Here is a 28000-nt window from a genome sequence, read left to right as displayed (position 1 = left end):
ATCATGTATGAGACAAATTTTAATTAGCATCTTGAAATATATTCTGAAAAAACATAATTCAGAGAGAGGATTCGAAAACATTTATCTGAAGCAATACCACAGGTACCGTGCTGGTGAAAACAGGGTACATCTAAACAGTAATGGGACAGATACTGTCCAAAAAACACTGACATAAGAAATTACCAACAAATCCAAGTATCAAGCATCAAGAGGGGAAAATGTTTGTAGCTGACCAAACATCCATGAAGACCCACTTAACAATTGTATTTGTGTAATTAATAACCACACCCTATAAGGATGGTGTATTTTCGGCTGCTTCCTTTGCAGCAGAATGCAGCTGCTTTGAGCCAGTCCCAGTGATACTGGCTGTGGAGTGTTCTCCTGTGCCTGTCTGCTGGTAGTGCTGCTCTGGCTGAGCATCCTCCTCTGCATGTCCAGAGTTGCCGGCCTTCTTGAGGTCCTTCAGCATTGAGTGGTGCACCTTGATGGTGCGCTGAATGTCTGAGGCGGTCCAGTGCTGTCGCGTGAGCGCCTCCTGAAGGCCGAAGAGCCCATCGCGTGTGCGTCGTACACCTGTGCAGACGGCAGTACTGCGCAGCTCCAGACCCACCTCATGGACCAGTTTGCGCAAGTAATGCTGTGTCTCATTCACACACTGAGCCTCTGAGAGAGAGCAGAGGGAGAAAGAAGTACAGCAGGTTCATAGATAAAAGTACAGGCGTCAGATCTTAGACTAGTTAAAAGGCCTGCCCACATTGTGTTTCTTAACAGCCAAGACACATTTGATATAACTAGCGACATGCAACAGAATGGAGTCATATTACAGACAACACTGCTATTATCTCACAGATAATTCACACCGATTGATACATTTCAGGGAAGAATGTGAGAGATGTCATGCTTCTACTGTCATTACCAAGGGTGAAGTGGGGGGGCTTGAAATGGATGCAGCGCAGACCCTTGAGGATGGGGGGAGACTTGCTCTGTGGATGCAGTATCCCCTGAGCCGCCAGCTCATATGCCTCCTGAGACTGGAGGTCCACTCCCGAGTATCTGAGGGTCACAGATTTATGCAAAGAATTAAATGTTAGGGATGGCCGACTCATTTTTTCCTGCTTAATGTTATTCATTCCAACATTCTTTTCCAAGATTTTGCATTGACATTAGTGAAGGGTCTACAACTGATCAATGAATGTCAATGCATAAGCATATGCCCGTAAGCACAAAATTAGCCTTTTAAGATGGAAAGATGGTGGACAGACTTACGTGATGAGAGCTTTCTGATGGCCCCCCTGAATCATGGCCAGGATCTTCTCCAGTTTCACCAGGGTGATATGTTCTAAAAGAGGAGAAACACCACAGCTGTGTGACGAAAAAGGTATTAAATGCACATCTGAATTAGGGCTGAACGATTTGGGAAAATAATCTAATTGCGATTTTTTACCAAAATATTGCGATTGCGATTTGATATGCGATTTTTTTTTTATCCTCTTTTTTTCCCAACAAAACGTAATGAATGATTTAAATATGACCAACACAATATTAGATACATTTAGTGTAAAATATTCTTTCCCACATTTTACATTTTTATTTAGTTGTTCATTACAGAAACAAGAACAACAAATCGGTGGCTTTGTCACTGTGCATTTAAGTATTTAAAAAAAAGTAATTTTAAGTATAAACACTAGGCATGCACTTTTTAAACACTGTGTGCAAAATGTACCATCTTAAAAAAAAAAAAAAAAAATAATAATTATTTAAATTTTTTTTTTTTTTTTTTTGTGACCACGTTTTTTAATCGCGGACGTTGCGGTTAGAAAATCGCGTTCTTTCATATCGCGATTAAATCGCAAATGCAATTAATCGTTCAGCCCTAATCTGAATTATCATTCAAAATGTGCCACCCAGCTCTGATTATCAGCGGTGTTCAGTTGATTATCAGGTGGACAGTGGCATTCAGCCTATGGAGATATAAACCTGTGAGAAGGTGAAATCCCTCCCCCTTCTCACTGTGGCCCAAAGGGGGTTAAAGGACTGGACTCCCCTACCTGAGTGGTTGGGTCCGGGTTCCCCTACCTCTGTGGAGGGGTCCAATTAGCTTTAATTAGACCAATTAAGACCTTGGGGGGCCTTATTTAGGGTGTACCTCATTCCTGAATGAGGGGAGGACAGACTGAACATGCTGGAAGTAGCTAATTTTTAAAGTAAGCCACTGTCTCCTGCGCCGTGTGTGTTTCCTACCTGCAACCCTTTTCCACCAGCCTACATCGTGGGGTGGCCGACTCGGGCCATTCTCACAAAACCAAACCAAAGGAAAATGTCTGGAAATTTGACCGAGGAACCATAATTACCAAATGTAGTCCTTTCTATGATGCGTCCGGTGGCAGAAAAGTCGTCTGTGGCCATCCCGAACTCCCCCTCTAATGTGTAATCCTGCCACATAGTCACAGCATGTGTAATCACGAATAATTGAAGATTTCAGCTCTGTGTATACGTTACCATAGTTCTTAAAAATCTAATAATGTTCATCATTAGTTCTCAACAATTTGCAACACACACAGATATCAGTTGCTTTTACATCAATCTTCAGTGCTCACCCTTGTAACAGCCGAGCTGTAGAACTCTGCCAGGGCCTTGTTTGCTTGTCCAACACCTAGAACTGAGACAAAAGAGACATGCATTCTCAGGTAAGGCAAATAGTTGAAACGATCAGCTATTCTGTTCTGATAACCCAGCTTCTTACTCAGAAACTAGGTATATGGCATCAAAGATGGGAACATACCAAGCACTCCAGACGAGAATGCATCCAGACGATGGCCCACTCCCACCTTGAGGGTCCTATACCGTGGTCCTCTCACTACAGGACAGAGTAACATATGAATTATGAAGGCTCGACCAAAGCTACGTCTTTAATAGAAGCCTATTTTGCGAGTATGCTTCTCTGTTTTAATCATTTGTGCATTTGTTTTAACATTGCTTGATAGCGAAAACATAAAACAGAACTTTAACTTGTAATGATAGACTGAATAATCAACGACAGTATGACATCCATGCATACACTTATACACACAAACGAACTAATATGTTCAAATTATGCTCAGTGCAATACGATAGAACAAACCTTGAGGACTAGTAGCGAGGACTGGGAACTGAATGGCTGCCATAGTTAGTGCCTTGGATGTTCCTGACTCTCTGCTGGGTAGAGCCTGGAAACGAACCTCAAGTTTGGGGGCAGGAGGTGGGGCAGCATTGATTTCTAGAGGGGAAAATACAATAGTGTAAAATTACACAAAACAATCCATCTGTCACTCATGTTACTGTGGCACACGCTTATTTCCACTCGTTAAACTCAATTAATAGTATTCGACGTGTAAATTCCTGAAAGCTAACAAAAAAAGAGCTAATGTGACATTACCACGACTTGTTTCGTTCTCACCTTTAAGGAGATTCGCTTCTATGTTGTCACGGACGAGTTTCCAGTGAATTCCGGAGGGCTTATATACAGCAAATAACCCTTCAAATTTACGAAAAACTCGAGCAGGAGTGACCATTTTCGCGTTTTAAAACAATTAAGTTATAAAAACATATTTGTATCACCTGAAACCGAACGAAAATAGGCGCAGGTAAGAGTCGCTGTTAGTAGGCTACAGCTGACGTCCAAGATGACTTGAACACAGGACATCAAAATCTGTCTTGAAATTTTGATTGGCGGAGGTACTACACATGGGTGAAGGTATCGGTCCGGGTCAGTGCATTGACATTCTTTCTTTGGTAGCCTAGTGCACGCAAGGTGTATCTTTTACCTAAGATTTCAACGGCCTGACCTCAAAAAGAAGACGAAGAGAGCTCTCTTATAAGGTTGTATCTGAAAATGAAGGTTTTGAGGCCGAGAAGTTTTCAGAAACTGGTGTATCCACAAAGGTGCATAGCTGAGCATAAAAAAAATAACTTACTGCCACCTATTGTTGTGGAGGCGTTTAGCAGCTTAGTTGGATTTCATCTTGAATTTCATCTTGTGTGGGCTTTATACATCAGATGTGGTTTTAGGGCGCTCTCTGCTGGTACAAGTTTAATCATGCCAAAAGAGATTAAAAACTAACTACACATTGTTGCATCTCAATTTCTTCCCCAAACGCACCGAACAATATTTACGCTTGACTGTAGCGCATGTCTCCAAGAAAACACCAAATCAATCTTGGCTGACTGACCAAAACTGAAATTTATTTTCACTGGAGTAAAGAATACAATTTATGAGTACAAAGTTAATTTTGTATTCATAAAGATATAATACTTGCAGGTACAGTGCTCTCTCTCTCTCGCTTTCTCTCTCTCTCTCTCTCTCTCTCTCTCTCTCTCTCTCTCTCTCTCTCTCTCAAATTCAAATTGCTCTATTGGCATGACTGCATACAATACAACATTGCCAAAGCACATTGACATAAACTACACAATTGTAATAAACATGAATACATTTAAAAAAAAAACACTAAGCAGTAACAGTGCAAAGGGCGGGGGGCATGGGGAACAAGATAGGCTTTGGAAGGTAGGTAAGTAACAGGGTATAAACATTTTTCAAGTTAATTATTAATTGGTTAACATTAATTATTAGCCATGTGGGGCAGGGGGTTGACAGAGCTGTGGAGCTCATGGCAGGCTGCTACATCTTGCTGCCAGTCTACAGCAGTCCTCCCTCTCTCCCAGTAGAGTCGGGAGTCTCTCCAGATCACTTAGATAAAGGAACTCTGGGCACATTTTTATTATTTTTGCAAAATATTGGTCTCTAAGACTTTGGTATTGGTTGCAGTGAGTTAGGAAGTGCAGCTCTGTCTCCACTGTTCCCTGGTCACAGTAAGAACACAACTTCTCCTCTCTGGGCAGACAGGTCTGTCTGTGCCGGCCTACCTCTACTGCCAGGTTGTGCTCACTCAGTCTGTATTTAGTCAGTTTTGTATCAGACACTGTGATCAAGCCCAGGTTAGACAGCATGTATCCAATTCTGATAGGTGTTGCTGTAACCCCTCTTCTGTGGGGGACACCAGGACCAGGTCATCAGCATAAAGTAGACACTTTATTTCAGGTTCTTGTATTTTCAGGCCAGGTGCAGAGGAATGCTCTATATGTTTTTGCGAATTAATTTATGTATATATTGAATAGTGTGGGGCTAAGGTTACAGCCCTGCCTTACCCCACGTCTCTGAAAGAGAGATTCTTTTTCCTTTGTTCCAATCTTAATTGAGCACTTCTCATTAGTGTACATTGGTTTTTATCAGATTGTATATTTTTCCTCCGATACTGCTTTTGATTAATGTTACAAAAAGGCCGTTGTGCCAGACTGAATCGAAATTTTTGCATTTTTTTTGTGCACATAAATGTCAATTAGGGTGTTTAATGTGAAGCTATGATCTGTAGTTCTAAATTTAGGTAGAAATCCAATTTGGCTGTTGCTTAATAAATGGTGTTCTGTGATGAAGTCTATGATTTGTGAATTTAGTATGCTACATAAGACTTTTCCCACACACAAATTTATGCAGATCCCATATCTCAGGAAAATAGCCAAATAGTACTAAACTGAAAAGTTTCAGAATGGCTGATTTTAATTGATCTCATTCTGGATGTCGTCAGGTCCACAGGCTTTTCTACATTTTAATTATTTTTCTGTAATTTCGTAATTTAATGGGTTTTGGTAGTCCTTAATGACTGTTTCTAATTGGTTGAATTTTTCATGTATTTTGTCTTCAGGTGTGTTGCGGGTTTCTTGGTATAGGAAGTGTTTTATCCATATCTCTCCATCTTGAATGGCTAGATTATTATTATTTTTGTTTAAGGTCTTCCAACATTTTCAGGTATGGGATGGACAAACTGGCAGAAGCTGTTAGAATGTATTGATTCTCCAATTAGGTTGTATTCTTGGTATAGGAAGTGTTTTATCCATATCTCTCCATCTTGAATGGCTTGATTATTATTATTTTTGTTTAAGGTCTTCCAGTGGTCTCAGAAGCTGTTTGAATGTATTGATTCTTCAATTAGGTTGATTTGGTTTTTGAGGTCTCTCTCTCTCTCTCTCTCTCTCTCTCTCTCTCCTCTCTCTCTCTCTCTCTCTGTCTTTGAGGAACACAACCACATCAACAAAATACTGGTATCGTGGTGATGACCTTTATCATAAAAAAAAAATAGTTGGAAGACCAGTTTGATACTTTGCTAAGTCTAACATGAAGTGTCATTTGATGCATTGCCACCCTTGCCACGTTTACGCTCATGCTTTGCTTGTCAGTTATATCCGTCTTGGGCAAATGTTGTTCCTAGTTACACATGGAGCTGCAGTTTGCGTGCTGCAGAACAATTATTGGCGTTTGCTTTCTTTCCTCTCTACATTCATGGGAGACCTGATCTGTGATTTTTGATAGTTCATTGGGAAATTCATAATTGACCGTGACGGAGGCCATTGCTATGGCCTTTGTGTGGGAGGCATTGGGTTGACAATGAAGCCTTTTGTGTGTGGTTAAACAGTGAACAAATGCATTAGCGAATCCCACAGGTGTTCAAGATGCCATCAGGGTCATCACCTAGAAACGCGTGCTGCTTAGAAAAAAATCATAAATCATAAATTGCTGAGATAATAATAATAACAGGTAAGAACAATGTAGAACTACTCAAGACTGGTAGCATATAGGTCAAAACAATCCTTGATAATAGATTGCCATCGAGTTGATGGGATTGCAGAGTTGAACCTTGGTGGATAATTCTATAGTGATCTTTTGGCCACTGGCATATAAATATTCAACTGCAAAAAAAATAATTCTGCTTATGGACGAAAGCTATTTTTTGTCAATCCTTTAAGCAGGGGGAGTGAATATTATTTACAATTATTTAGAATATATTGTTTAGAATTAACAGGATGAAAATGCTTCTGAAAATTGAAAAGATAAAAATGACCACCAATGTTTCATTATACATCTTTCTACATAATCACTTTTGCTGACACATAAATATGAGGGAATGGTAGATGAATGTAAATTAACTCACTGTCAACTTAGAGTCCCCATGTGGCCTCTTAACAGCAGTGAGGCAGATAATAGATTGACATGTTTGTATAACAAGTTATGTAAAGGATAGTATTAAGATAGCCCACCTAACTAGAATTACATACGAATGGAACCCTTTCCAGTAAATAATACGAGCGGAGCATTCATGAAATTATACGCTTAATATTCCTCCTATGTGCAATTTTATGCTTCCAATTATATATGTCTCCTGCATTGTATTGTCACAGTAGTCGTATGATTCAACAGTGAACACGTGAAATGACCTGGAGAAGCCACTGGGCCTGATGTATTGTTTCTGATAATAAAGATAATGTGTGGATGACACTTTGTAGCCTTTATTATACTGTAAGTGATTGGGGATTCCATCTTTATACTGAACACCAAGGATTACATCTTCCGGGTAATCTCCATGCTTTGTATCTTTACGACAATGTGAATGTCTGTGTGTGTGTGTTGTGGTGGGGTGTGTGTGTGTGTTTTGGGGGGGGTTGTGTGTTTGGGTGTGTGTGTGTGGTGGTGGTGGTGGTGGTGGTGGTGGGGGGGTCTGTGTGTTTGCGTGTGAACTCACACACATTATGTCTGCTCACTTAGGACATTTCTGACGTGGATGAGAGGCAGGACACTTTTATGGGAGTGACAAGACTATTGACACTTTTGTATGGCGAATTCTGTGTGTGTATACAGTGTATATAAAGACAGGCAGGGGACAGAGGGTGAATGTTGAACTTTGACTGAGTGGCTTTTAAGAAGGTAAGTCTGACAAACTGTGTGAAACATAGCAGCATATCCACAGGATCGGTTTGGTTAATTGTTGACTTGCCCCTGGCAGCACTGAGTTTTGCTTTTGGTTGTTTATCTTGACAGGAGTTTTGGCTGGTACACCACCACTTGTACTGTTCTAGACATTTTATACATTAGTCCACTTATTGGAATGTATAGTAAATAGAGGAAGCTCAAAATGTTATATATATATATATATATATATATATATATATACATACACAACTCAATATATATATATATATACACACATATTATACATACATACATTTTAGCCCAAATTTGAAAATATGTATTGAGTTGTGTATGTATATGTATTGAGTGTGTGTGTGTGTGTGCTTTAATATGTATTGAGTGTGTGTGTGTGCGTTAACGTTTTACAATGTGTCTACATTTTTAAGCACCCCTCCCCCTGCTTCTGTCTTTCAGAGGGGTTAAGTCCTAGGGTGGAATGGGGAAACTGTCAGCCAAAAAGAACATCCTTGGAGTTTTTGTGACAGTCACTGTGTGCACCACTATCATTGCTTTAGTTCTGTGTTTGGCTCAGCACTACACCGTGGACCTGCCCCATGGCACCCAGGTTATGTGAAAAACTCCCTTACTCCACCTGAAAGAACAACAGAAGCAGCTAGTAAAGGAATAGTCAATAACACGTTTCACTCCTGATACTGATCTGTGACCTTATTCCTGGAAATGTTGCTACGCTAATGCATTGTTTGATAGTGCTCTTCAGATGTTCTTAAGTGGGTGCTGTCTCAGTGGTTGTCTAGAACTCAACATGTAATTATATATATTTCCAAAACCAAATTACTGTTATGGTGGACTGCCTAGAGTACTCTTATGGCCTGCCAGTCTACCTCATACCTCTGATTATTAATTGGGCTAACAAATGTAAAAAAAGAGTCCGTAAACTAAGGGACATTTTCTCAAATCCTTCTTTTGTGATTTTTCCATTTTAGTATGGGATGGTTTTTGATGCTGGATCTTCCCACACCTCTCTCTTCATATATAAATGGCCGGGAGGCAAGGAAAACAACACTGGGATTGTGTCACAGGTGAAAGTGTGCGAGGTGGATGGTTGGTACCTTTTATTTTAAAAGTTTTGTCAATATTCCTCGTGCAACTTTCTAGATATAGAAATATTCACGACAAAATAAACTCAGATAAATGTATACATACAAGTCAAACACAAGTCAAAATGTAAAAATGATGTCAACAAAATAACAAAGGTTATCTAACAGTCACTTACAAACAATAACTGACAAGTGTGAGATGTAAAACATGTAAAAAAGACAGATGTATCTGTTTGATACTTTTTCTCAGTAACCATTCTTCAATAGAAATAGGATCTCATATGTTACAAATAGTCATCACTGTTCATGTTATTTTCATTCTGACAAAATTACCTTTAAAACAAAATATCAATATACCGTACAATACTGCAATACTGTTTATCTGAAAATATGATGAAATATATAGATTGGATATAAATTGCCAGATTGTAGGCTCTGGGATCGGGAGCAATCCCTAGAGATACGGTTTGCATGTCGTACCCAGGTGTCTGAACACTGCTGGCAAATAGCATGCTTTTATCAGTGACCAGGATACTATATACAGAGATATTCAAAGACCTATCTCTCTATTCCATGTTAATGCCATACGGCATCAAAACGCCATGATCAAAAGCGGGATAAGCATTATAATTGGGATTCTCATGTCCATATAAACACACTCAATTTGAACCATTCAACAACGGGGCCCTATTTACAGGAGGGGGTATATCCAGCTACAAGCAAGACCCCCCAGCTGCAGCCCAGAGTCTTCGCCAATGCTTAGATGTTGCCAAGGCTACAATACCTGTTGAGCAGCAGCAGAGCTGCCCTGTGTACCTCGGAGCGACGGCAGGCATGCGACTTCTAAGGTACAGCGCACTGTCTGATTAACATCTGATGGCAACAAAGCTTTGGTTTTAGACTGGAAATACAAAAAAGAGTTCCAAACGATCCCTGTTATTGTTTCACAATATCTTAGCTCCTGTTCTCCTGTAATCTCAATAAGCTTCCATACCTCTTTAGGCCTAACCGCTGTCATGGCTTTCTTTTAATGGCTGGCATGAGATTCTTTTAATTGTTCAATACTACTAAAGGAACAATGTGAAATAAATCATTATAAATGTAACGAGTATATGAAAGAATATGTCATAATTTACTTATATAATTATAGAATTATTATACTTGATCGTTTTATAATGTATGGCCCATAAACTGCAACATTTGTAATACCCAGGTTACAAGATGAGAATGCAACAAACGACATTATGGAGGAGGTCACCAAAACAATAAATGGTTATCCATTTAACTTCCGTGGTGCGCAGATACTCTCGGGTATGGCGGAAGGGGCTTATGGTTGGGTTACTATCAACTATATACTAGAGGGTTTCATCAAGGTAAGTTCTACTTTGTGTTTCAGACAAGAAAAAGACAAAGAAGCATAAACTGGACCTAATATGGAAATTTAACATACAACCTCCTTTGTTCTTGGTTGATGACAGCACACTTTTGAGGGCAAGTGGGTTCCACCGAAAGCAGGTAGGATCCTTGGGGCTCTGGATTTAGGAGGGGGTTCCACCCAAATTGCCTTCACTCCCAAAGATCCAGTTAAACAGCCTGATTCTGAAGCTGCTCTTCAGCTCTATGGTCATAGGTATGGGGTGTACACTCACAGCTACCTTTGCTTTGGGAAGGACCAGGCCATGAAGCAACTCCAAGCATATCTAGTTGAGGTGAGCGACAGGGTTTTTTGTGTTTATTTTGTTAGAGTATAGCATACAACTGAATAATTGGAAGATGATGTGGTACTGTAATTGAATGGTAAAATTATCTTGTGGTAAAATGATTTTGCAGAAGCAGTTGTAGCTCAAACTGGACAGTCTTGTTGCCATGTGCTTTTTTGTTAGTCCCGTCCCTTTAGAGAATATCACCTATCCCAAACTTCACACAGGTATCATTTGCACCAGGGGGAGCTCCAGGGTATGGCTACCTATGGCCAGTGCCTCTGACACATTATCCTAAGTGCGGATTAGGACCGTTCACCACCGGTCACAACCACCATCAATTTATGACTCATGATCATTCAGCAGGAGGGCTTCTTGAAACTTGGCAGGAACCAGAAATGGGCACTGCCTTTTCTGTTGAGACATTTTAAGAGCACTAAATGCTGTGAAAAGACTTTAGAAAGCCAATGCAACATACATTTAAAAGCACAGACACTACATACAGTACATTGCACTGTTAAAAAGGGGGGGAAATGGAAGTAAAATATTGTAGCGATTGCGCAGGAGTCAGGCTTTTCTTTGGCTCTAGAATTAAAATGACATCCTGATAATGCTTGCCTGGACAACAGGGACAGTGCTACTTAGTTTTTCTATGGCAACTGCCAATGCCCCCGTCTGGTATGACTCAAGAGGTCCTCCTGAAATGATCAGTGTCAGCTTTTAATTGATGGCGGCATTGACCGGTCACAGATAAGACTCTGAAGGTCCCCTTAGTGGTACTAGCCAGTATTTGCACTCTGCCTCAAGAATGACCAGTTTGAGCTACAACCCCCTCTCAATTCCCAATCGCTGCAGGTTGTTTCTCAGTTGCTTTGGATAAAAGTGTCTGTTAAATAAATGACCTTTCCCTTTGTGGTTTTTCCAGATGAGTGGTTCTTCTGCCATAGTTATGCACCCATGCTATCATACAGGCTTCAACCTGACGTTGACACTGGGTGACCTCTATGACTCCCCTTGTGTGAGCAAGCCAGGAAATATTGACCCTGAAAAAAGTGTCACCTTCTCCGGCACAAGTGACCCCGATCAGTGTCTGAATCTCATTCGGTTCGTAGTAAACATAACAGAGTGCCCCCATAGTCCTGACTGTGGATTCAATGGAGTGTACCAGCCCCCAGTCCATGGAGAGTTCTTTGTAAGTTGCTCTGCTGAGTTATTGCACACTGAAATTGAATAACTGTGTAATCAGCTCATAGCTTTTACCTCTGTATGGTTACATTAACTTTCCATATGGATAGATAGTTATCCTTGTGGTATACAGACTAATGCCACATGCAAAGCCTGTTTTCATATTTCCGCAGGCTTATTCAGCGTACTATTACACCTTTGACTTCCTGGGGCTCGCCCCTCAGGCCCCCCTACCAAAGGTCACCTCCACTATAGAGACCTTCTGTAAGAAGAGCTGGAATTCTGTAAGAAATCACACTGTTTCTCACCTTTTCCAAATACCTCTTAAAACTGTATCTCATAATGATCATCCACATACATAAGTACATGTACTGAATGTGGGTCACCAGATCAAGACACATATGTAAATTTGAATGACTCAGTGTTATCTACCTTTCGACACCTGACTGTTTAAAATAATACATTATTGATTCCAGATAAGGCCATTCATATGAAGTTTGCTCTGTTTCTTAGCTTTTGGCAGAATATCCTGACACAAAAGAAAAGTACCTGAGAGAATACTGTGCGTCAGCTCAGTATATCATGACCATTCTTGTGCAAGGCTACAAGTTCAATGAAACCTGGGACAAAATCTACTTCCAAAAAAAGGTGGGTCGCCTCTTGCCTGCCTCACTGTTGGAGAAACTGTTCAGACAAGAGTAAAAGTGGCATCACAGTGAGACACACCTTAGTGAAATGAACAAACAGCCAGCCAAATTATACATAACAAAGTCATTGGTAAGAGAAATCTAACAGGCAGAACAGAGTGATTTCACACAGGACATGAAACTGCCTCACAAGGCTGGCATGTTCAGCACAATTACCACAGGATCTATCTGTACATTCCTACATTCCTTATGAAAACAACAACCAAAAGGGTCATGCTCACTAGTGCCCTTCCTGTTTAAACTGAATTCATTTTGGGTAGAAGATAAATAGTAGCAAATAAAGACCAAAAAGAGAAAATGCAAAAAAAGTTTATTAAATATATCAGGCATTAAAATATATTCATGTCTAGGGGAATAAATGATATTAATAAATATGATCAAGCAAGACAACGGGTAAAGTTAAAATACAAAAACATTTGACAGTCAAAATGTGGGTCTTTGATTCCTTCTTCTACGAATTCACGTGTGTTATTAATCCAACGTGTTATGAATGCACTACAATGTCTGTAACAGTCTGATCAATAGGCATCATTATTTTTGTGAGATGTGTCCTTGGCATTCCGCAGGTTGCTGACACAGACATTGGCTGGACTCTGGGCTACATGCTGAACCTGACTAATCTGATAGCCCCCAGACACCCCCTGGTGGTTACAGGCGTGCAGCGCAGTCAGTGGGCTGCTGAGGTGTTCTTCATTGTATTTGCACTTTTTCTCAGTCTTGTGCTGCTCATCTTCCTATTTGTTTGGCAACCTGAACACTAATGGAACACTGTAGAATAGATTATATTCCAGATGTTCCTTCTCAAAGAAATGGAATTCCTCTAAGGAAAAAAAGGTCATTTTTAAATTTTCTAATTTGTCCTTTGTTTACTGTCACACAACTGTAACACATTTTTGTACATAAAAATGTAATATTTGTGTAAAAATGTGCTTAACTGAAGATACACTTACATTTCTGAAAATTGTCAATAAAAGGAAAAAAGAAATATTGTATGTAAGACTGAAATAATGTAAAGTGTCTGAGCTTTTTTTTTACGTGCAAATTGTTTATTTAGAAGTCTAATTTTAAAGAAATTGAATTTATGTTATATGTATGTACAATGTATAAGCGAAAGTATGCAAATGATGTTTCTATATGTTAACATAAACTGAATAGGAAACATGATGGAAAGAGTGAGACCTCAGCAGCAACCTGACTTCTTCTGTTGGGGCTTCTTGTGCAATGTCACATGTTCTTCATCACTCTCCTTCACTGTCTGCTTCAATAACCTGCACCAACAAGCAATCAAAGTTAACATCTACTTTGATCACAGACAACCTACAATGAAACTAGAACAAGTGAGAATGTCATTTTTCTCCTGTCAAGGGATAGGTGAGGGCCTCTTACCTGGCCAGAGCTTCCATGGCCTGTGGAACATTGTGACCTGTGGCAGCGCTGCATTCCATGAAATGGAAGTTATGTTCCTAAAGAATTATAAGACAAAGGAAAGTCTAAATCTAAATTTCTTTATATTGTGGATCATTCTTAAATACAATTACTTTCGCAAACACTGTTATTTGGGAAAGATGACACCTACATATTCATGGAACACCACATGATCAGTATCTTTATTCTGGCCAGAGTTTAGACTAGCCTGCCTTCAAATACTTATTTTTAAGGAGATGTCACAGCACCTGAGCCAAGCGCTCCCCTTCAGGATGCAGAACTTGCCGCTCTTCACTGTCATTCTTGTTGCCAAGAAGCATGATGAGGACCTCACTACGAGCCCCTTCCTGTTAAACACGAACACAAAGTGATGTCTCAAGAAATGTTTTGTCAAAAGGTGCAGTAAGAGTTCACAGTTCTGTCTGCAAACTTCTGTCAGACATAGCTAGTGTACGAGTCTTGCCCCTTTCCTTCACACACAAAATAACTGGACGACAGAAAAGCCTGTAACTTTGGATGTTTCCTGGTCAAGCCACAATGTTTTTGTCCGAAAATGAAGGATGCTGGCAAAAATATTCTAGGAAAAAGCACTGACTTTTTTACTTTACTTATTTACTTTTATTCAGTAACAATTACCTCAATGCAGGAAATCCATTTGCGAACAGCACAAAACGTCTGAGAGGATGAAATGTCATACATCACAATAAGTCCATCGGCCTTATGCAACACCTGGCGGGTGAGGCTATGAAACCTGAAAAGATATGGTAGGTGTATGACATCAACATAAAATACTCACAACAATATGTACAAACGAGTTAAAGTATTCAACCAGATAATATCAGTGTCACGATAAAAGAAGCTTTCTAGGTTTAGAACAGGTTTAGGCCAAACAATGATTCAAGATTATTATATAAATATAGACTAAATCATTTCTGAATGTTAACTGACTTGTGAGATTAAAGTGTTCTTCACAGCACCTGAGTCTGACTGTTATATTACTATATTAATAATATTCTTACCTCTCCTGACCAGCAGTGTCCCATATCTGAAGTTTTACCAATTTACCATCCACAGCCAATGTCTGGATGCAGGTATCAACACCTGTGATGCATGCACAAACACATTTGTACACTTGCATGTAAACACACAGGAAAGAAGACTACTACTGAATATAAAAAATGAGAACATAAAAGAGATCAGACTTACCAATGGTGGCAGAGTGATCGTCAAAAAACTGTCCATTCTGGAATTGGTGGATAAAAGATGTCTTCCCCACACTACTCTCTCCAACCATCACTATATTAAACATAACTGCCTCTTCCAGGGAAGTAAGAGTGTCACCTAATGAAGGGAAGCAATAGGAGAGGTTGTAGGAGGTGTTGCTCTCTGCAGAGTTAGTTGTTAAAGTTCAATATGACATTATATTAATGTATATTTGTATTAATCTTTCCATGCATGAAAATACCAATCTATGCTATATCAATTCAACATATTGTATGAAAATCTTAACCCCCTGGTTTGGTAGTGTACCAATAATGTAAAGTAAAATCTCTACAGTACAGGTAACTTTTGTCATACTTTACTTTACTGTACTTTAATAAATGCCTTTACTAACTTATATTTTCCTTATTCAAACAATTACAAGGGTTCATTAGTTACTTACAAAGAAGAAAAGTTCCTTTGCCTGCGCTCAAACTTACCTGGTCCATACTTTCTCTCTAGATCTAGTTTGCTCCTTGCCCCTGAAGGATTTGGTTGTTTCACCTTCTGACTTTCTTCATCGCCAGTAAAGGTTAGCTTAGAAAGCCCTTGTTCATCCACACCCTGTGAAGATGGTACAACAGAATATTACTGATAGAATCTTACTGAAGAAGTTAAAAGTTGACATTCCGTACACTGTTGTTTTTTGTTGTAAGAAGCAGTCAGTGACATTTGGTTTCATCAAAGGGCAGTAGAGTAAGTATTTTAGAGATGGAAAAAGTAAAACCTGGCATATTCACCTCACTATGGACATTTTCCTGTGTGCCCTGCAAGATGCTGCCATCTTTCTCTTGGTGTTTGCAAACAGGCTGATCCTCAGATTCCTCCAGGCCTCCTATCCCTCTGTAGCCCTGACCACCATGCCTGGAACCCATCTTCCTCCTTGTGCGCTCTGGACTCTTCTTCTGACCAGCGGAGCCATGTCCAGCACTCTCGTCATGTGGCAGGGTGTCCTCTTGCCCCTGAGTTTCAGTCATTTTCTGGATTGTGGCTGTCTCCGTTGGCCCAGTTGGCAGATCTTCCACATCACTAATCGTACTGTCCCATACAGTGTCATCATTCCATCTTTGTGTACTTCCATGAACTGCTTTGAGGTCACTCTTGTCTTCTTCCCCTTGTCTCCTCATGTTCTTACGAGTGGACCCCATTTTCCTTTTCTTTGTGCTGGTTTGTGGATCTTTGTTTGGGCCATATTCTTGAAACTCAGAGGAGGGTGATGAGGATACACTGAGGACTGATGGCTTGCTCTGAGCAGATGCAGGAGGCACTCTCTCATCAATTAATTCATCAGGCCTTTCTGCCTGAGCCAGAGGCTGTAGATGACTCTCACTTGACTGAACTGAAGCAAGTAACTGCTCACCCTCTACTGGCAGGTCTTGTGTGTTCTTCAGTAACCCTGAACAGCTCTCTTTTGAGGTCCCTTCATTTTGTAGAAGAGCCCCATGAGCTGTATCACCCCTCTCTTGTCTCGATGTGTCATCCATGTGCTCATCTACTTGTTCTGCTTCTCCTTTCCCTCTATTTCCCAGACCTTGACCTCTACGAGAAGAGCCCATCTTTCTTTTCTGAAGCATGGATTTGGGTTCCTTCTGACTGTCATCATGAGAGAGTTGGCTGTAGCTTGTTTCCTCAGCTGCTGTGGACCCACATGACTCGGAAATCTCAATTTGTCCTAAGGGTGACTGATCATACATTTCAGTGACTGGATGGCCCTCAGGTTGGTTATGGAGTCCACTGGCAGGTTCTGAACATTCACTCTGATGGATGTCTGTCCATTTATCATTATCTGTATCTATAGCACAAGTCTCCAGCTGAACTGGTTGATTAGTTGTATTAGTCAGACAATCTGAATCCTCATCCCTTACATCTTCCTCACCATGACTCTCATTCTTGCCCGTCTTACGCTGCCGTTGGGATATTTTACGACTTGATCCTATCCTCTTCTTTTGTGGCTTACTCTCCTCTGAAGAATCAGACATTTCCAGTGGGGTTAAATTGAGAATGTTTTCACTGGAGAGGTAATAAGCAGGTGGTGTGCCACTGCTCACTGGTTTGTCATCCTGGGTGTCTCCGTGAGCTGAATGATTGTCATTGCGGATTATATCCTCCAAGAGTGGCTGCTCTGTTGTGGTAATAGTTGAGGCCAAAATGCACTGTTCTTTCTCAATTAATTCATCTTTACTATCAAAGTAATTGTCGCTTCTCTCTTGATCTGTTTTAGGTGATTCTGATGTAGGAGGTGAATTTTGGCTATCCTCTTGAAACTCAGAGGAGGGTGATGAGGATACACTGAGGACTGATGGCTTGCTCTGAGCAGATGCAGGAGGCACTTTCTCATCAATTAATTCATCAGGCCTTTCTGCCTGAGCCAGAGGCTGTAGATGACTCTCACTTGACTGAACTGAAGCAAGTAACTGCTCACCCTCTACTGGCAGGTCTTGTGTGTTCTTCAGTAACCCTGAACAGCTCTCTTTTGAGGTCCCTTCATTTTGTAGAAGAGCCCCACCACTCTCTTGTCTCGATGTGTCATCCATGTGCTCATCTACTTGTTCTGCTTCTCCTTTCCCTCTATTTCCCAGACCTTGACCTCTACGAGAAGAGCCCATCTTTCTTTTCTGAAGCATGGATTTGGGTTCCTTCTGACTGTCCTCATGAGAGAGTTGGCTGTAGCTTGTTTCCTCAGCTGCTGTGGACCCACTTGACTCGGAAATCTCAATTTGTCCTATGGACATTGGAATTGTGTTTACACCAGCTGAATGTATTTTTTCTCTAGATGATATTTGCTCTGATTGGATATTTTCTTCCTGCTGCACTTCAATCTCAGTCTCAGTCATCTCCCCAGTTTCATGTGAAGATTTTGTTTCTTCATCCAAATTTACTTCATTGGTTTCTCTTTTTTGTCTACGAGTTGACCCCATCTTTCTCTTCTGCCTTGACGCACTCTGTTTTAAACTCCCCTCTTTCTCATGATGTTGAAGTCTGAGGGAGGATTCGCAGTGATCAGATTGCTGGGTCCATCCATCTTGCACTAATTCTGAAGCCTCTGCACCATTATTTGGATCCATAGTGGAACTGAGAATGTGAGCATGTGTCCCTTGTTCAACTTCATCACAGTGTTCGATTTCAGGGTTGTATGTCTCAGGGCTAGAACTCTCTGTATGCACATTCAGTGGGGCAACTGTGATCTCTGGAATGTGATCTGGTGTAGGAGATGATGGCGGGTGTTCTTGTTCTAAAGGATCAAGAGCCTCACCGTGAGTCCCAACACCAGACTGACAGAAGAAAGACTCTGTTTTTTCACTGGCATCTATGATGTCGGCTTCTAAAATTCCCTCTTCTGCATCTACGTTGATGTCAGCATCTGTGTTCATTTTGACATTGATGTCCTCATTGGCATAGTCTCCATCTGTACTCATGACTTCACTTGTCTCTTCCCTTTTCTGTTCTCTCTTTGTCCTGCGGGTTGACCCCATCTTTCTCTTCTGTTTCGAGGCACCCTGTTTTACATTCGCCTCCTCTGTGTGATATGGAAGTTTGAAGGTGGATTCACAGTCGTCATACTGTGCTGTCTTTTCCGGTGTATCTGTGCTTTCCATAGTAAGTGATTGAGAAACAGACTGCTTGGTCTGTTCATTGTGCAATGCATCAGAAATGTCGGTACTAACATTTGATACTTCCGGTTCCATGGTGGAACTGAGAATGTGAGCCTGTGTCCCTTGTTCAACTTCATCACAGTGTTCGATTTCAGGGTTGTATGTCTCGGGGCTAGAACTCTCTGTATGCACATCTAGTGAGGCAACTGCGATCTCTGGAATGTGATCTGGTGTAGGAGATGATGGCGGGTGTTCTTGTTCTAAAGGATCAAGAGCCTCACTGTGAGTCCCAACACCAGACTGACAGAAGAAAGACTCTGTTTTCTCACTGGCATCTATGATGCCGGCTTCTAAAATTCCCTCTTCTGCATCTATGTTGATGTCAGCATCTGTGTTCATTTTGATATTGATGTCCTCATTGGCATAGTCTCCATCTCTACTCATGACTTCACTTGTCTCTTCCCTTTTCTGTTCTCTCTTTGTCCTGCGGGTTGACCCCATCTTTCTCTTCTGTTTCGAGGCACCCTGTTTTACATTCGCCTCTTCTGTGTGATATGGAAGTTTGAAGGTGGATTCACAGTCGTCATACTGTGCTGTTTTTTCCGATGTATCTGTGCTTTCCATAGTAAGTGATTGAGAAACAGACTGTACGGTCTGTTCATTGTGCAATGCATCAGAAATGTCGGTACTAATATTTGAAACTTCTGGTTCCATAGAGGAACTGAGAATGTGAGCCTGTGTCCCTTTTTCAACTTCATCACAGTGTTGGATTTCAGGGTTGTATGTCTCGGGGCTAGAACTCTCTGTACGCACATTCAGTGAGGCAACTGCGATCTCTGGAATGTGATCTGGTGTAGGAGATGATGGCGGGTGTTCTTGTTCTAAAGGATCAAGAGCCTCACCGTGAGTCCCAACACCAGACTGACAGAAGAAAGACTCTGTTTTCTCACTGGCACGTACATCCTCAACTGTGATGCCTGCACAATCTGGACTGTGAACTTCTGTAGGAGATGATAACCGATTCACAGCTTCTGCCTGTTCTGATACCCTCAGGCTTATACTGTCTTCCTTGTTCTGGTCACCAAGGGACTCCAGACTCTTTTCTGCCTTTTCCTCCTCATGCTTTATGAGCTGGTCAACATCTTTACTCATGAAAGCTTCATTAAAAGGCTCTGCTTCGCTTGTTGTGAGGCCCTCTGATGTTTCCTTTCCCAATATAGATATCTCATTGTCAGCCTCTAGATTTGTGGCATCATTACCATCTAATTGTTGTGCAGTAATATCAAGGCACTGATGTTGGTTGTCTTGTTTTTGCCCATCCTCCAGTGGATTGCATTGTGGGACAGATGATGACATCACTTCAGCTGACGGGCTGCAGTCAACATACCGGTCCTGTTCAACACAGCTCAAAGCCATCTTGAGAAGCCCAACGTCTGTCTGAGTGGTGGAAGGCTCATTTTCCTTTAAGGCATCTATGATGTCGGCTTCTAAAATTCCCTCTTCTGCATCTACGTTGATGTCAGCATCTGTGTTCATTTTGACATTGATGTCCTCATTGGCATAGTCTCCATCTGTACTCATGACTTCACTTGTCTCTTCCCTTTTCTGTTCTCTCTTTGTCCTGCGGGTTGACCCCATCTTTCTCTTCTGTTTCGAGGCACCCTGTTTTACATTCGCCTCCTCTGTGTGATATGGAAGTTTGAAGGTGGATTCACAGTCGTCATACTGTGCTGTCTTTTCCGGTGTATCTGTGCTTTCCATAGTAAGTGATTGAGAAACAGACTGCTTGGTCTGTTCATTGTGCAATGCATCAGAAATGTCGGTACTAATATTTGAAACTTCTGGATCCATAGTGGAACTGAGAATGTGAGTCTGTGTCCCTTGTTCAACTTCATCACAGTGTTCGATTGCAGGGTTGTATGTCTCAGGGCTAGAACTCTCTGTACGCACATTCAGTGAGGCAACTGTGATCTCTGGAATGTGATCTGGTGTAGGAGATGATGGCGGGTGTTCTTGTTCTAAAGGATCAAGAGCCTCACCGTGAGTCCCAACACCAGACTGACAGAAGAAAGACTCTGTTTTCTCACTGGCACGTACATCCTCAACTGTGATAGCTGCACAATCTGGACTGTGAACTTCTGTAGGAGATGATAACCGATTCACAGCTACTGCCTGTTCTGATGCACTCAGGCTTATACTGTCTTCCTTGTTCTGGTCACCAAGGGACTCCAGACTCTTTTCTGCCTTTTCCTCCTCATGCTTTTTGAGCTGGTCAACATCTTTACTCATGAAAGCTTCATTAAAAGGCTCTGCTTCGCTTGTTGTGAGGCCCTCGGATGTTTCCTTTCCCAATATAGATATCTCATTGTCAGCCTCTAGATTTGCGGCATCATTACCATCTAATTGTTGTGCAGTAATATCAAGGCACTGATGTTGGTTGTCTTGTTTTTGCCCATCCTCCAGTGGATTGCATTGTGGGACAGATGATGACATCACTTCAGCTGACGGGCTGCAGTCAACATACCGGTCCTGTTCAACACAGCTCAAAGCCATCTTGAGGATCCCAACGTCTGTCTGAGTGGTGGAAGGCTCATTTTCCTTTAAGGCATCTATGATGCCGGCTTCTAAAATTCCCTCTTCTGCATCTACTTTGATGTCAGCATCTGTGTTCATTTTGACATTGATGTCCTCATTGGCATAGTCTCCATCTGTACTCATGACTTCACTTGTCTCTTCCCTTTTCTGTTCTCTCTTTGTCCTGCGGGTTGACCCCATCTTTCTCTTCTGTTTCGAGGCACCCTGTTTTACATTCGCCTCTTCTGTGTGATATGGAAGTTTGAAGGTGGATTCACAGTCGTCATACTGTGCTGTTTTTTCCGATGTATCTGTGCTTTCCATAGTAAGTGATTGAGAAACAGACTGCTTGGTCTGTTCATTGTGCAATGCATCAGAAATGTCGGTACTAATATTTGAAACTTCTGGTTCCATAGAGGAACTGAGAATGTGAGCCTGTGTCCCTTGTTCAACTTCATCACAGTGTTCGATTGCAGGGCTGTATGTCTCGGGGCTAGAACTCTCTGTATGCACATTCAGTGAGGCAACTGCGATCTCTGGAATGTGATCTGGTGTAGATGATGACCAGCGATTCTGTTCTAAAGGATCAAAGGACTCACCGTGAGTCCCAACACCAGACTGACAGAAGAAAGACTCTGTTTTCTCACTGGCACGTACATCCTCAACTGTGATAGCTGCACAATCTGGACTGTGAACTTCTGTAGGAGATGATAACCGATTCACAGCTACTGCCTGTTCTGATACCCTCAGGCTTATACTGTCTTCCTTGTTCTGGTCACCAAGGGACTCAAGACTCTTTTCTGCCTTTTCCTCCTCATGCTTTTTGAGCTGGTCAACATCTTTACTCATGAACGCTTCATTAAAAGGCTCTGCTTCGCTTGTTGTGAGGCCCTCTGATGTTTCCTTTCCCAATATAGATATCTCATTGTCAGCCTCTAGATTTGCGGCATCATTACCATCTAATTGTTGTGCAGTAATATCAAGGCACTGATGTTGGTTGTCTTGTTTTTGCCCATCCTCCAGTGGATTGCATTGTGGGACAGATGATGACATCACTTCAGCTGACGGGCTGCAGTCAACATACCGGTCCTGTTCAACACAGCTCAAAGCCATCTTGAGGATCCCAACGTCTGTCTGAGTGGTGGAAGGCTCATTTTCCTTTAAGGCATCTATGATGCCGGCTTCTAAAATTCCCTCTTCTGCATCTACTTTGATGTCAGCATCTGTGTTCATTTTGACATTGATGTCCTCATTGGCATAGTCTCCATCTGTACTCATGACTTCACTTGTCTCTTCCCTTTTCTGTTCTCTCTTTGTCCTGCGGGTTGACCCCATCTTTCTCTTCTGTTTCGAGGCACCCGGTTTTACATTCGCCTCTTCTGTGTGATATGGAAGTTTGAAGGTGGATTCACAGTCGTCATACTGTGATGTTTTTTCCGATGTATCTGTGCTTTCCATAGTAAGTGATTGAGAAACAGACTGCTTGGTCTGTTCATTGTGCAATGCATCAGAAATGTCGGTACTAATATTTGGTACTTCTGGTTCCATAGAGGAACTGAGAATGTGAGCATGTGTCCCTTGTTCAACTTCTTCACAGTGTTCGATTGCAGGGTTGTATGTCTCAAGGCTAGAACTCTCTGTACGCACATTCAGTGAGGCAACTGTGATCTCTGGAATGTGATCTGGTGTAGGAGATGACCAGCGATTCTGTTCTAAAGGATCAAAGGACTCACTTAGAATCTCAACTTCTGACTGAGGGAGTAAGATATTGGTATTCTCAATGGCACCAATGACCTCTGCTGAGGTGCCAGCACAATTGTCACAGGGATCTTCAGAAGGAGATGATAATTGATTCTCAATCTCTGGCTGTTCTGATACAGCCATGTTTGTACTATTTTTCCTCTCCTGGTCTTCAGGTGACTCTGGACTATTTTCTGCCTTTCCCTCGTCATGCTTTTGGAGTTGGCCAACATCTTCCCTCACAAAAGCTCCTTTAAAATGCTCCGCTACTTCAAAAGAACTAAAAGTGTCACTGGGAATTCTTACTTCTGATTGATTGGTGAAATATTCAGCTTTCTCAACTGCATCTTTGTCTGACATGCATGTCTTTGTGCAGTCAAAACTCTCTCCTTGCAGATTCAGTGAGTTATCTACCATCTCTTCCCTGTGATCTACCATAGGAGGTGATGCTAGGAAATCATTTTCAAAAGGACTAAAACTCTCACAGACACTTCCCACTGTTGGTTTATCTGTGAAAGACTCAGTACCGATGTCCTCTACTTGTAACTTTCCACTTTTCACAATTGCTAGTATGTCTGTTCCTGGAATCATTTGGAAATCTATATCCTTGCTGTCAATTTCTTTACCAGTGAGATCACATCCGTATTCCCTTTTTACTTCTTTCTCTCCTTGGAGAGGCTCATGAGTTGACCCAAGTCTCTCTCTCAATCTAGGGGCATTCAGTTCAGCAATTTCAGTAACTCCTTTGCGGCCTATTTCATTGTGATGATGATCCAAGTTCCCTTCCATAACAAGCTGCCTACTACTGGTGCTTGTCATTGTCCCACTGTCACCTGTTATATTCTCTGTTGAGTGAAATGCCTCAGCATCCATTGCAATCAGTGTACCTTCAGTATTCTCATCTAGAATCAGGTTCCCATGTTTGTTTTCTTGTTCCTCAAACTCACAGCCTGCTTCTTCTAACTGTGCCCCTCTCTCATTGACAGTAAAGACCATATCTAACTTATCATTGACTACTGTCTTTAGTCTGAACTTTGTGTCCTCTTCAGTCAATTCTGGATTTAGCAATGTGTCCTCTCTCATCTCATGCGTTTCCTCTTGGCTGTTTCCAATATCCTCTATCATTTTGTTTCCTTTGACAATTCTCCGGGTTGAGCCCATTCTTTTCTTTGGCCTTTGAACATTAAGTTCTGAGTTTGTATCCTTTTCTTGAGAAACCTTGATAGAAATGGTTTGTTCAGTTTGTAAGCTGTTTTGATTTCCATACTTATCATAGCCTTCTGTCACTGTGCCATTAGTATTGGTATTACCAGGTTGAAAGATCTGTAAATTATCTTTAATCTCTGAAATGTTTTCTGCTGTACTTCCCTGTGGCATAGCTTGCATCTGCAATGAAAAATTCTGGATGCCAGCACTTTCCACCTCCATTTCTCTAAGGGGCTTGTTATCTACTTTCATAATTGGCATTCCTTCTTGGCTTTCCTTTCTATGCAATACATGGTGTTTAATGTGTTCTTTAACAGAAATGTCTCCTATGTTTAAACTCACCTCCAAAACGACCTCTTCTGTCCTCCTTTGCTCATCACTTTCTCTTACATCTTCAGGACTTTGGTCTTCTCTCTGTTGGTAATGACCATCAAGTCCTTCAGGTGTATCTTGTGTTGTATCAGTAGAAGAGATCTCCTTGGCCTCAGACAAATTGAAGCGTGATTGTTTGAGTAAACTTTCCCCCTCTTCTTGGGGGCTTGTGACACAGAAAGGTGGATTTACTGCTGGTGTAGGACACTGATCAAAGGACTGGGGAGGAGAGTGGGTATACTGGGCCTCTGTTTTGACATCCAGCTCTGACAAAAGTCTATGTTCTTCACCTGGAGACTCATCCCTAGGCCTCTCTGTCAGTCCCTTCACTTCACTGACACCTAATTCCAGCAAATGTGTGTGAGCCTGATCTGACTCTGGTGCATGTGGTTCTTCTTTTAAATACTGATCCTCTGTTCTTGTGATATTAAATTCTTCCTGTATTATCTGCATGCTATTATCCTTTTCCTCCTCCTCTTTCCTCTCTTCTGCTTTAAATGCTTGCTTGGTTCTTCGAGTTGAACCCATTCTCCTTATCTTCCCAGAAGTACTTGTCTCTGCCTCACAAAGTTCAGCCGGGGCTCCAGTTTCAAGTTTTTCTGTGCTAGTCTTGCCTGGATCATGCTGGTCACCCTCTATGTTCTCAGAGACAACATCAAGCTGGCACTTGGGCATTTCACCTGAGTACAATGGTTGCACGTGTTGGACAGTGGACAACTCTTGAAGTACCCCAGTTTTTCCAGCATTACTGGCTTCATCTGGTGTCTCAGTTATTGTCTCAGTGAGCTCTTCATTAGCTTCCCTTTCTTCTGCCTTGTGCCCTAGGTTGCGCTGTCGTGTTGAGCCAATTCTTTTTTTTGACTTTCTGCTAGACATGATTTTTGACCGACCTGTGTTAAAAAACATGGACAGTCAGGTGGCTTATCAGCTATTATCTGGTGCCTCAGTACTAATGCAAATGTAATTCATTTAAATATAAATTATTTAAGTACAGTGATAATGTGCCATATATATATATATAAAAAAACATCCTCATCATGAATTATTTAATTTACACTAACAGCCCAGAGTCACTTGGTGAAGATAATATCTAAAATAATTCTATGTCTAAAATCACCACTTCCTCTCAAGGGAGTGGCACGGCAAAGACAGAAATATGGCAAAGTCACCACTGACCACCGAGATAGTTTAGAGGTCAGATACACGCAGAGACACTGAGGGCCTAAACAATCCAAAATAACAGTTCACATGGCTCTATAAAAATCTTGCTTTGTAAACACCATCAACAGCAGAGTTGACACTGATAAAAGCTACCCAGCTTGTTAATTGATGCCTTTTGGTGATATATTTCTTGACATTACAAAAGCTTCCATTTAAATAGCCTGCAAGACTAGTGGGAATGACAGATGTGTTTATCTCTCCTTCACATGACCATACCATTACAATGAATTTGAAGATGTTATAGAAATTAGCTACCTATAAAAGAATACCTTAAAACAATAAAAAAAAAAATGTATTATCACTTTAAAACCAAAGGTGTTTCTTTTCAAATTGTGTGGAAATTCTTTTGGTTCACACCAGGGATAATGATTAGAATGATTTACTATTTAAATCAAACAGAGAAGCAAACTACTGGCCACTTAAAAATAGATACTGAAAACTACATTGATGTGATCCTAAGACAGCTAGAAATATCTTTGGTAATTAGGACGAACATTAAATTACAAAACAGAACATTCTGCTTGTAGGGTCTACTGTTATTTTTGTTGCATAAACTAGAAATTTATGGTTCTTTAGGTAGTTCTAATTTTTTTCTACTACATGTCTTCAACTGTGCACCAGGGCCATACAAGGCAACGGGGTTTCACCACTTTGCCTGATGACCAGAGAAGAACAGAACCCAACTGGACAAGTCGTTTGTTAAATAACCTTAACAGCAATCCATCAATAAAACAACCAAAACAACTTTGTCTTCCTCACTTTTCCAGAGCTCCTATTGGGCAGAATAAGGGTGACATAATTGAGGCAGTTGCTGAACTTAAATTGGCAACCAATCCATCTTCTGAGTTCACTCTGCATCACAGGCAGGTAACCAAACATTTTCCTTAGCTTTGCAAGATTAACTGAATAAATTGATGTGAAGAAGCTGCATATAAACACATCACGAATCAGCATTGCTGGTAGTAGATTTGTGATGCAAAACTGAGGCTACTGTTTTGAAGCACTTTCTGCAATCATATTTTTTTCCACAGATCTCTAGTTATGCCATGAATGCAATCATTCTTATGGGGGTAATGCAACAGATGGCAGGTGTAGACACTCTTATTCTCAAAAACATGTACTTGTGTACATGCACAGCAGCACTAGGTTTGATAGCTCTACAGATTGTCACTAGAGATTGACTACAAATCATAGCAATTTGAATTACGATATCCTAAACTTTACTGTAAGGGTTAAACACAGAGCCACTGCAACATCAACACCAAAAAAGTTATTGTTACTTAACCTGACTAGCAAATGATAAACATAAAACTGAAACGTGCTGAAGTCTCTCTGGTTAATTTAGCCTTTTTGCCAAAACAAGCATGGCCACAAAGTCCTTCAGTTCTCAAAGTAAAGTCCCATTTTGATGATAAACTTTTGCAATAATCCTCCACAAAATGGTCAAGATCTGTATTTGTCAAATCTTGTCAAGCAACTTGAATGTGTTGCACTGTGTGTGAAGGAAACACGCTGACAAGAAAAACTAAAAACCCACCCAAGTGTCTACACCCTGTAAAGGAGCTGTACATTACCTAAATGGGACACAGTAACTTCATGCTTACCTTTGGTGTCAAAGTAAACTTCAGTATTTCACCGAAAGCACTTCTACATACATTTATCCACCAATTTCACAATTAATTTCTGCGTTATCGCAACAGCGTAGAAATGTAGAGGTTGGGCTATTTCCTTTTTTTAACGGGTCATTTTGGTTGACAACTTCCTGTGTTATTTACACGAGGCAGTCTGAGCAAAGTGTGAAGTAGGCTAGCATGATTCACTTCCTGTTACAGAGCAAGAAAGATGTTTCCACTTTACCAGATCCATTTACATAACATCGGAGTTGCCATATTCTCTCCAACTGCTGCAATTCAGCTCTTCCACCAACTATGCAACAGTTACCACTTTTTGTATTTTTCTTAACAAGGGCTGCCAGTCTTATTTGTTTGGTGTACACTGCCTTCCTTGCTCAAAAAAAAGTATGTTATTTCAATACTGATGTGTAAAACACACACTTGATTGATACCAAACACCATCTTACAAAGCGACTCAGAATGTCTTCTGCTAGTATAGCAGGTACAAACAG

At 41.0% G+C, this 28000-nt stretch overlaps 3 protein-coding genes across 5 annotated transcripts; 1 reads left to right on the top strand and 2 right to left on the bottom strand.

Moving 5' to 3' along the window:
• Position 1: 1 nt before the first annotated feature.
• trub2 (TruB pseudouridine (psi) synthase family member 2) lies at positions 2–3913 on the bottom strand. The gene is made up of 8 exons (XM_042707886.1): positions 3437–3913; positions 3122–3256; positions 2783–2857; positions 2598–2659; positions 2352–2433; positions 1267–1339; positions 917–1053; positions 2–663 (listed from the first exon to the last, which is right to left on the bottom strand). Exons 1-8 carry the CDS (start codon positions 3549–3551, stop codon positions 290–292), a joined length of 1053 nt encoding a protein of 350 aa, XP_042563820.1. The 5' UTR covers positions 3552–3913; the 3' UTR covers positions 2–289.
• On the top strand, positions 2435–13245 carry entpd8 (ectonucleoside triphosphate diphosphohydrolase 8). 3 transcript variants are annotated; one of them, XM_031568316.2, is made up of 10 exons: positions 2435–2687; positions 8249–8399; positions 8779–8896; positions 9590–9740; positions 10106–10265; positions 10371–10601; positions 11518–11784; positions 11951–12061; positions 12291–12425; positions 13051–13245. In XM_031568316.2, the coding sequence occupies exons 2-10, from the start codon at positions 8271–8273 to the stop codon at positions 13243–13245; spliced, it is 1497 nt and encodes a 498-aa protein (XP_031424176.1). In that variant the 5' UTR covers positions 2435–2687; positions 8249–8270. The 3 variants fall into 3 exon arrangements, with proteins under 3 accessions (XP_031424176.1, XP_031424175.1, XP_012670444.2); XM_031568315.2 differs by lacking the exon at positions 2435–2687 and adding an exon at positions 4661–4845; XM_012814990.3 differs by lacking the exon at positions 2435–2687 and adding an exon at positions 7599–7789.
• On the bottom strand, positions 12778–28000 carry LOC122132890. Its single transcript, XM_042707741.1, has 11 exons — positions 27480–28000; positions 24625–25544; positions 23036–24294; positions 15910–21901; positions 15610–15733; positions 15116–15250; positions 14929–15010; positions 14546–14660; positions 14158–14256; positions 13871–13947; positions 12778–13752 (listed from the first exon to the last, which is right to left on the bottom strand). Exons 2-11 carry the CDS (start codon positions 25528–25530, stop codon positions 13665–13667), a joined length of 8877 nt encoding a protein of 2958 aa, XP_042563675.1. The 5' UTR covers positions 25531–25544; positions 27480–28000; the 3' UTR covers positions 12778–13664.

This window comes from Clupea harengus, chromosome 5 (assembly GCF_900700415.2).
Source record: "Clupea harengus chromosome 5, Ch_v2.0.2, whole genome shotgun sequence".
NCBI classification, from domain to species: Eukaryota; Metazoa; Chordata; class Actinopteri; order Clupeiformes; family Clupeidae; genus Clupea; species Clupea harengus.
Note: the sequence above shows the minus strand (reverse complement) of the source record. Positions and strands in the feature narration are given on the sequence as shown.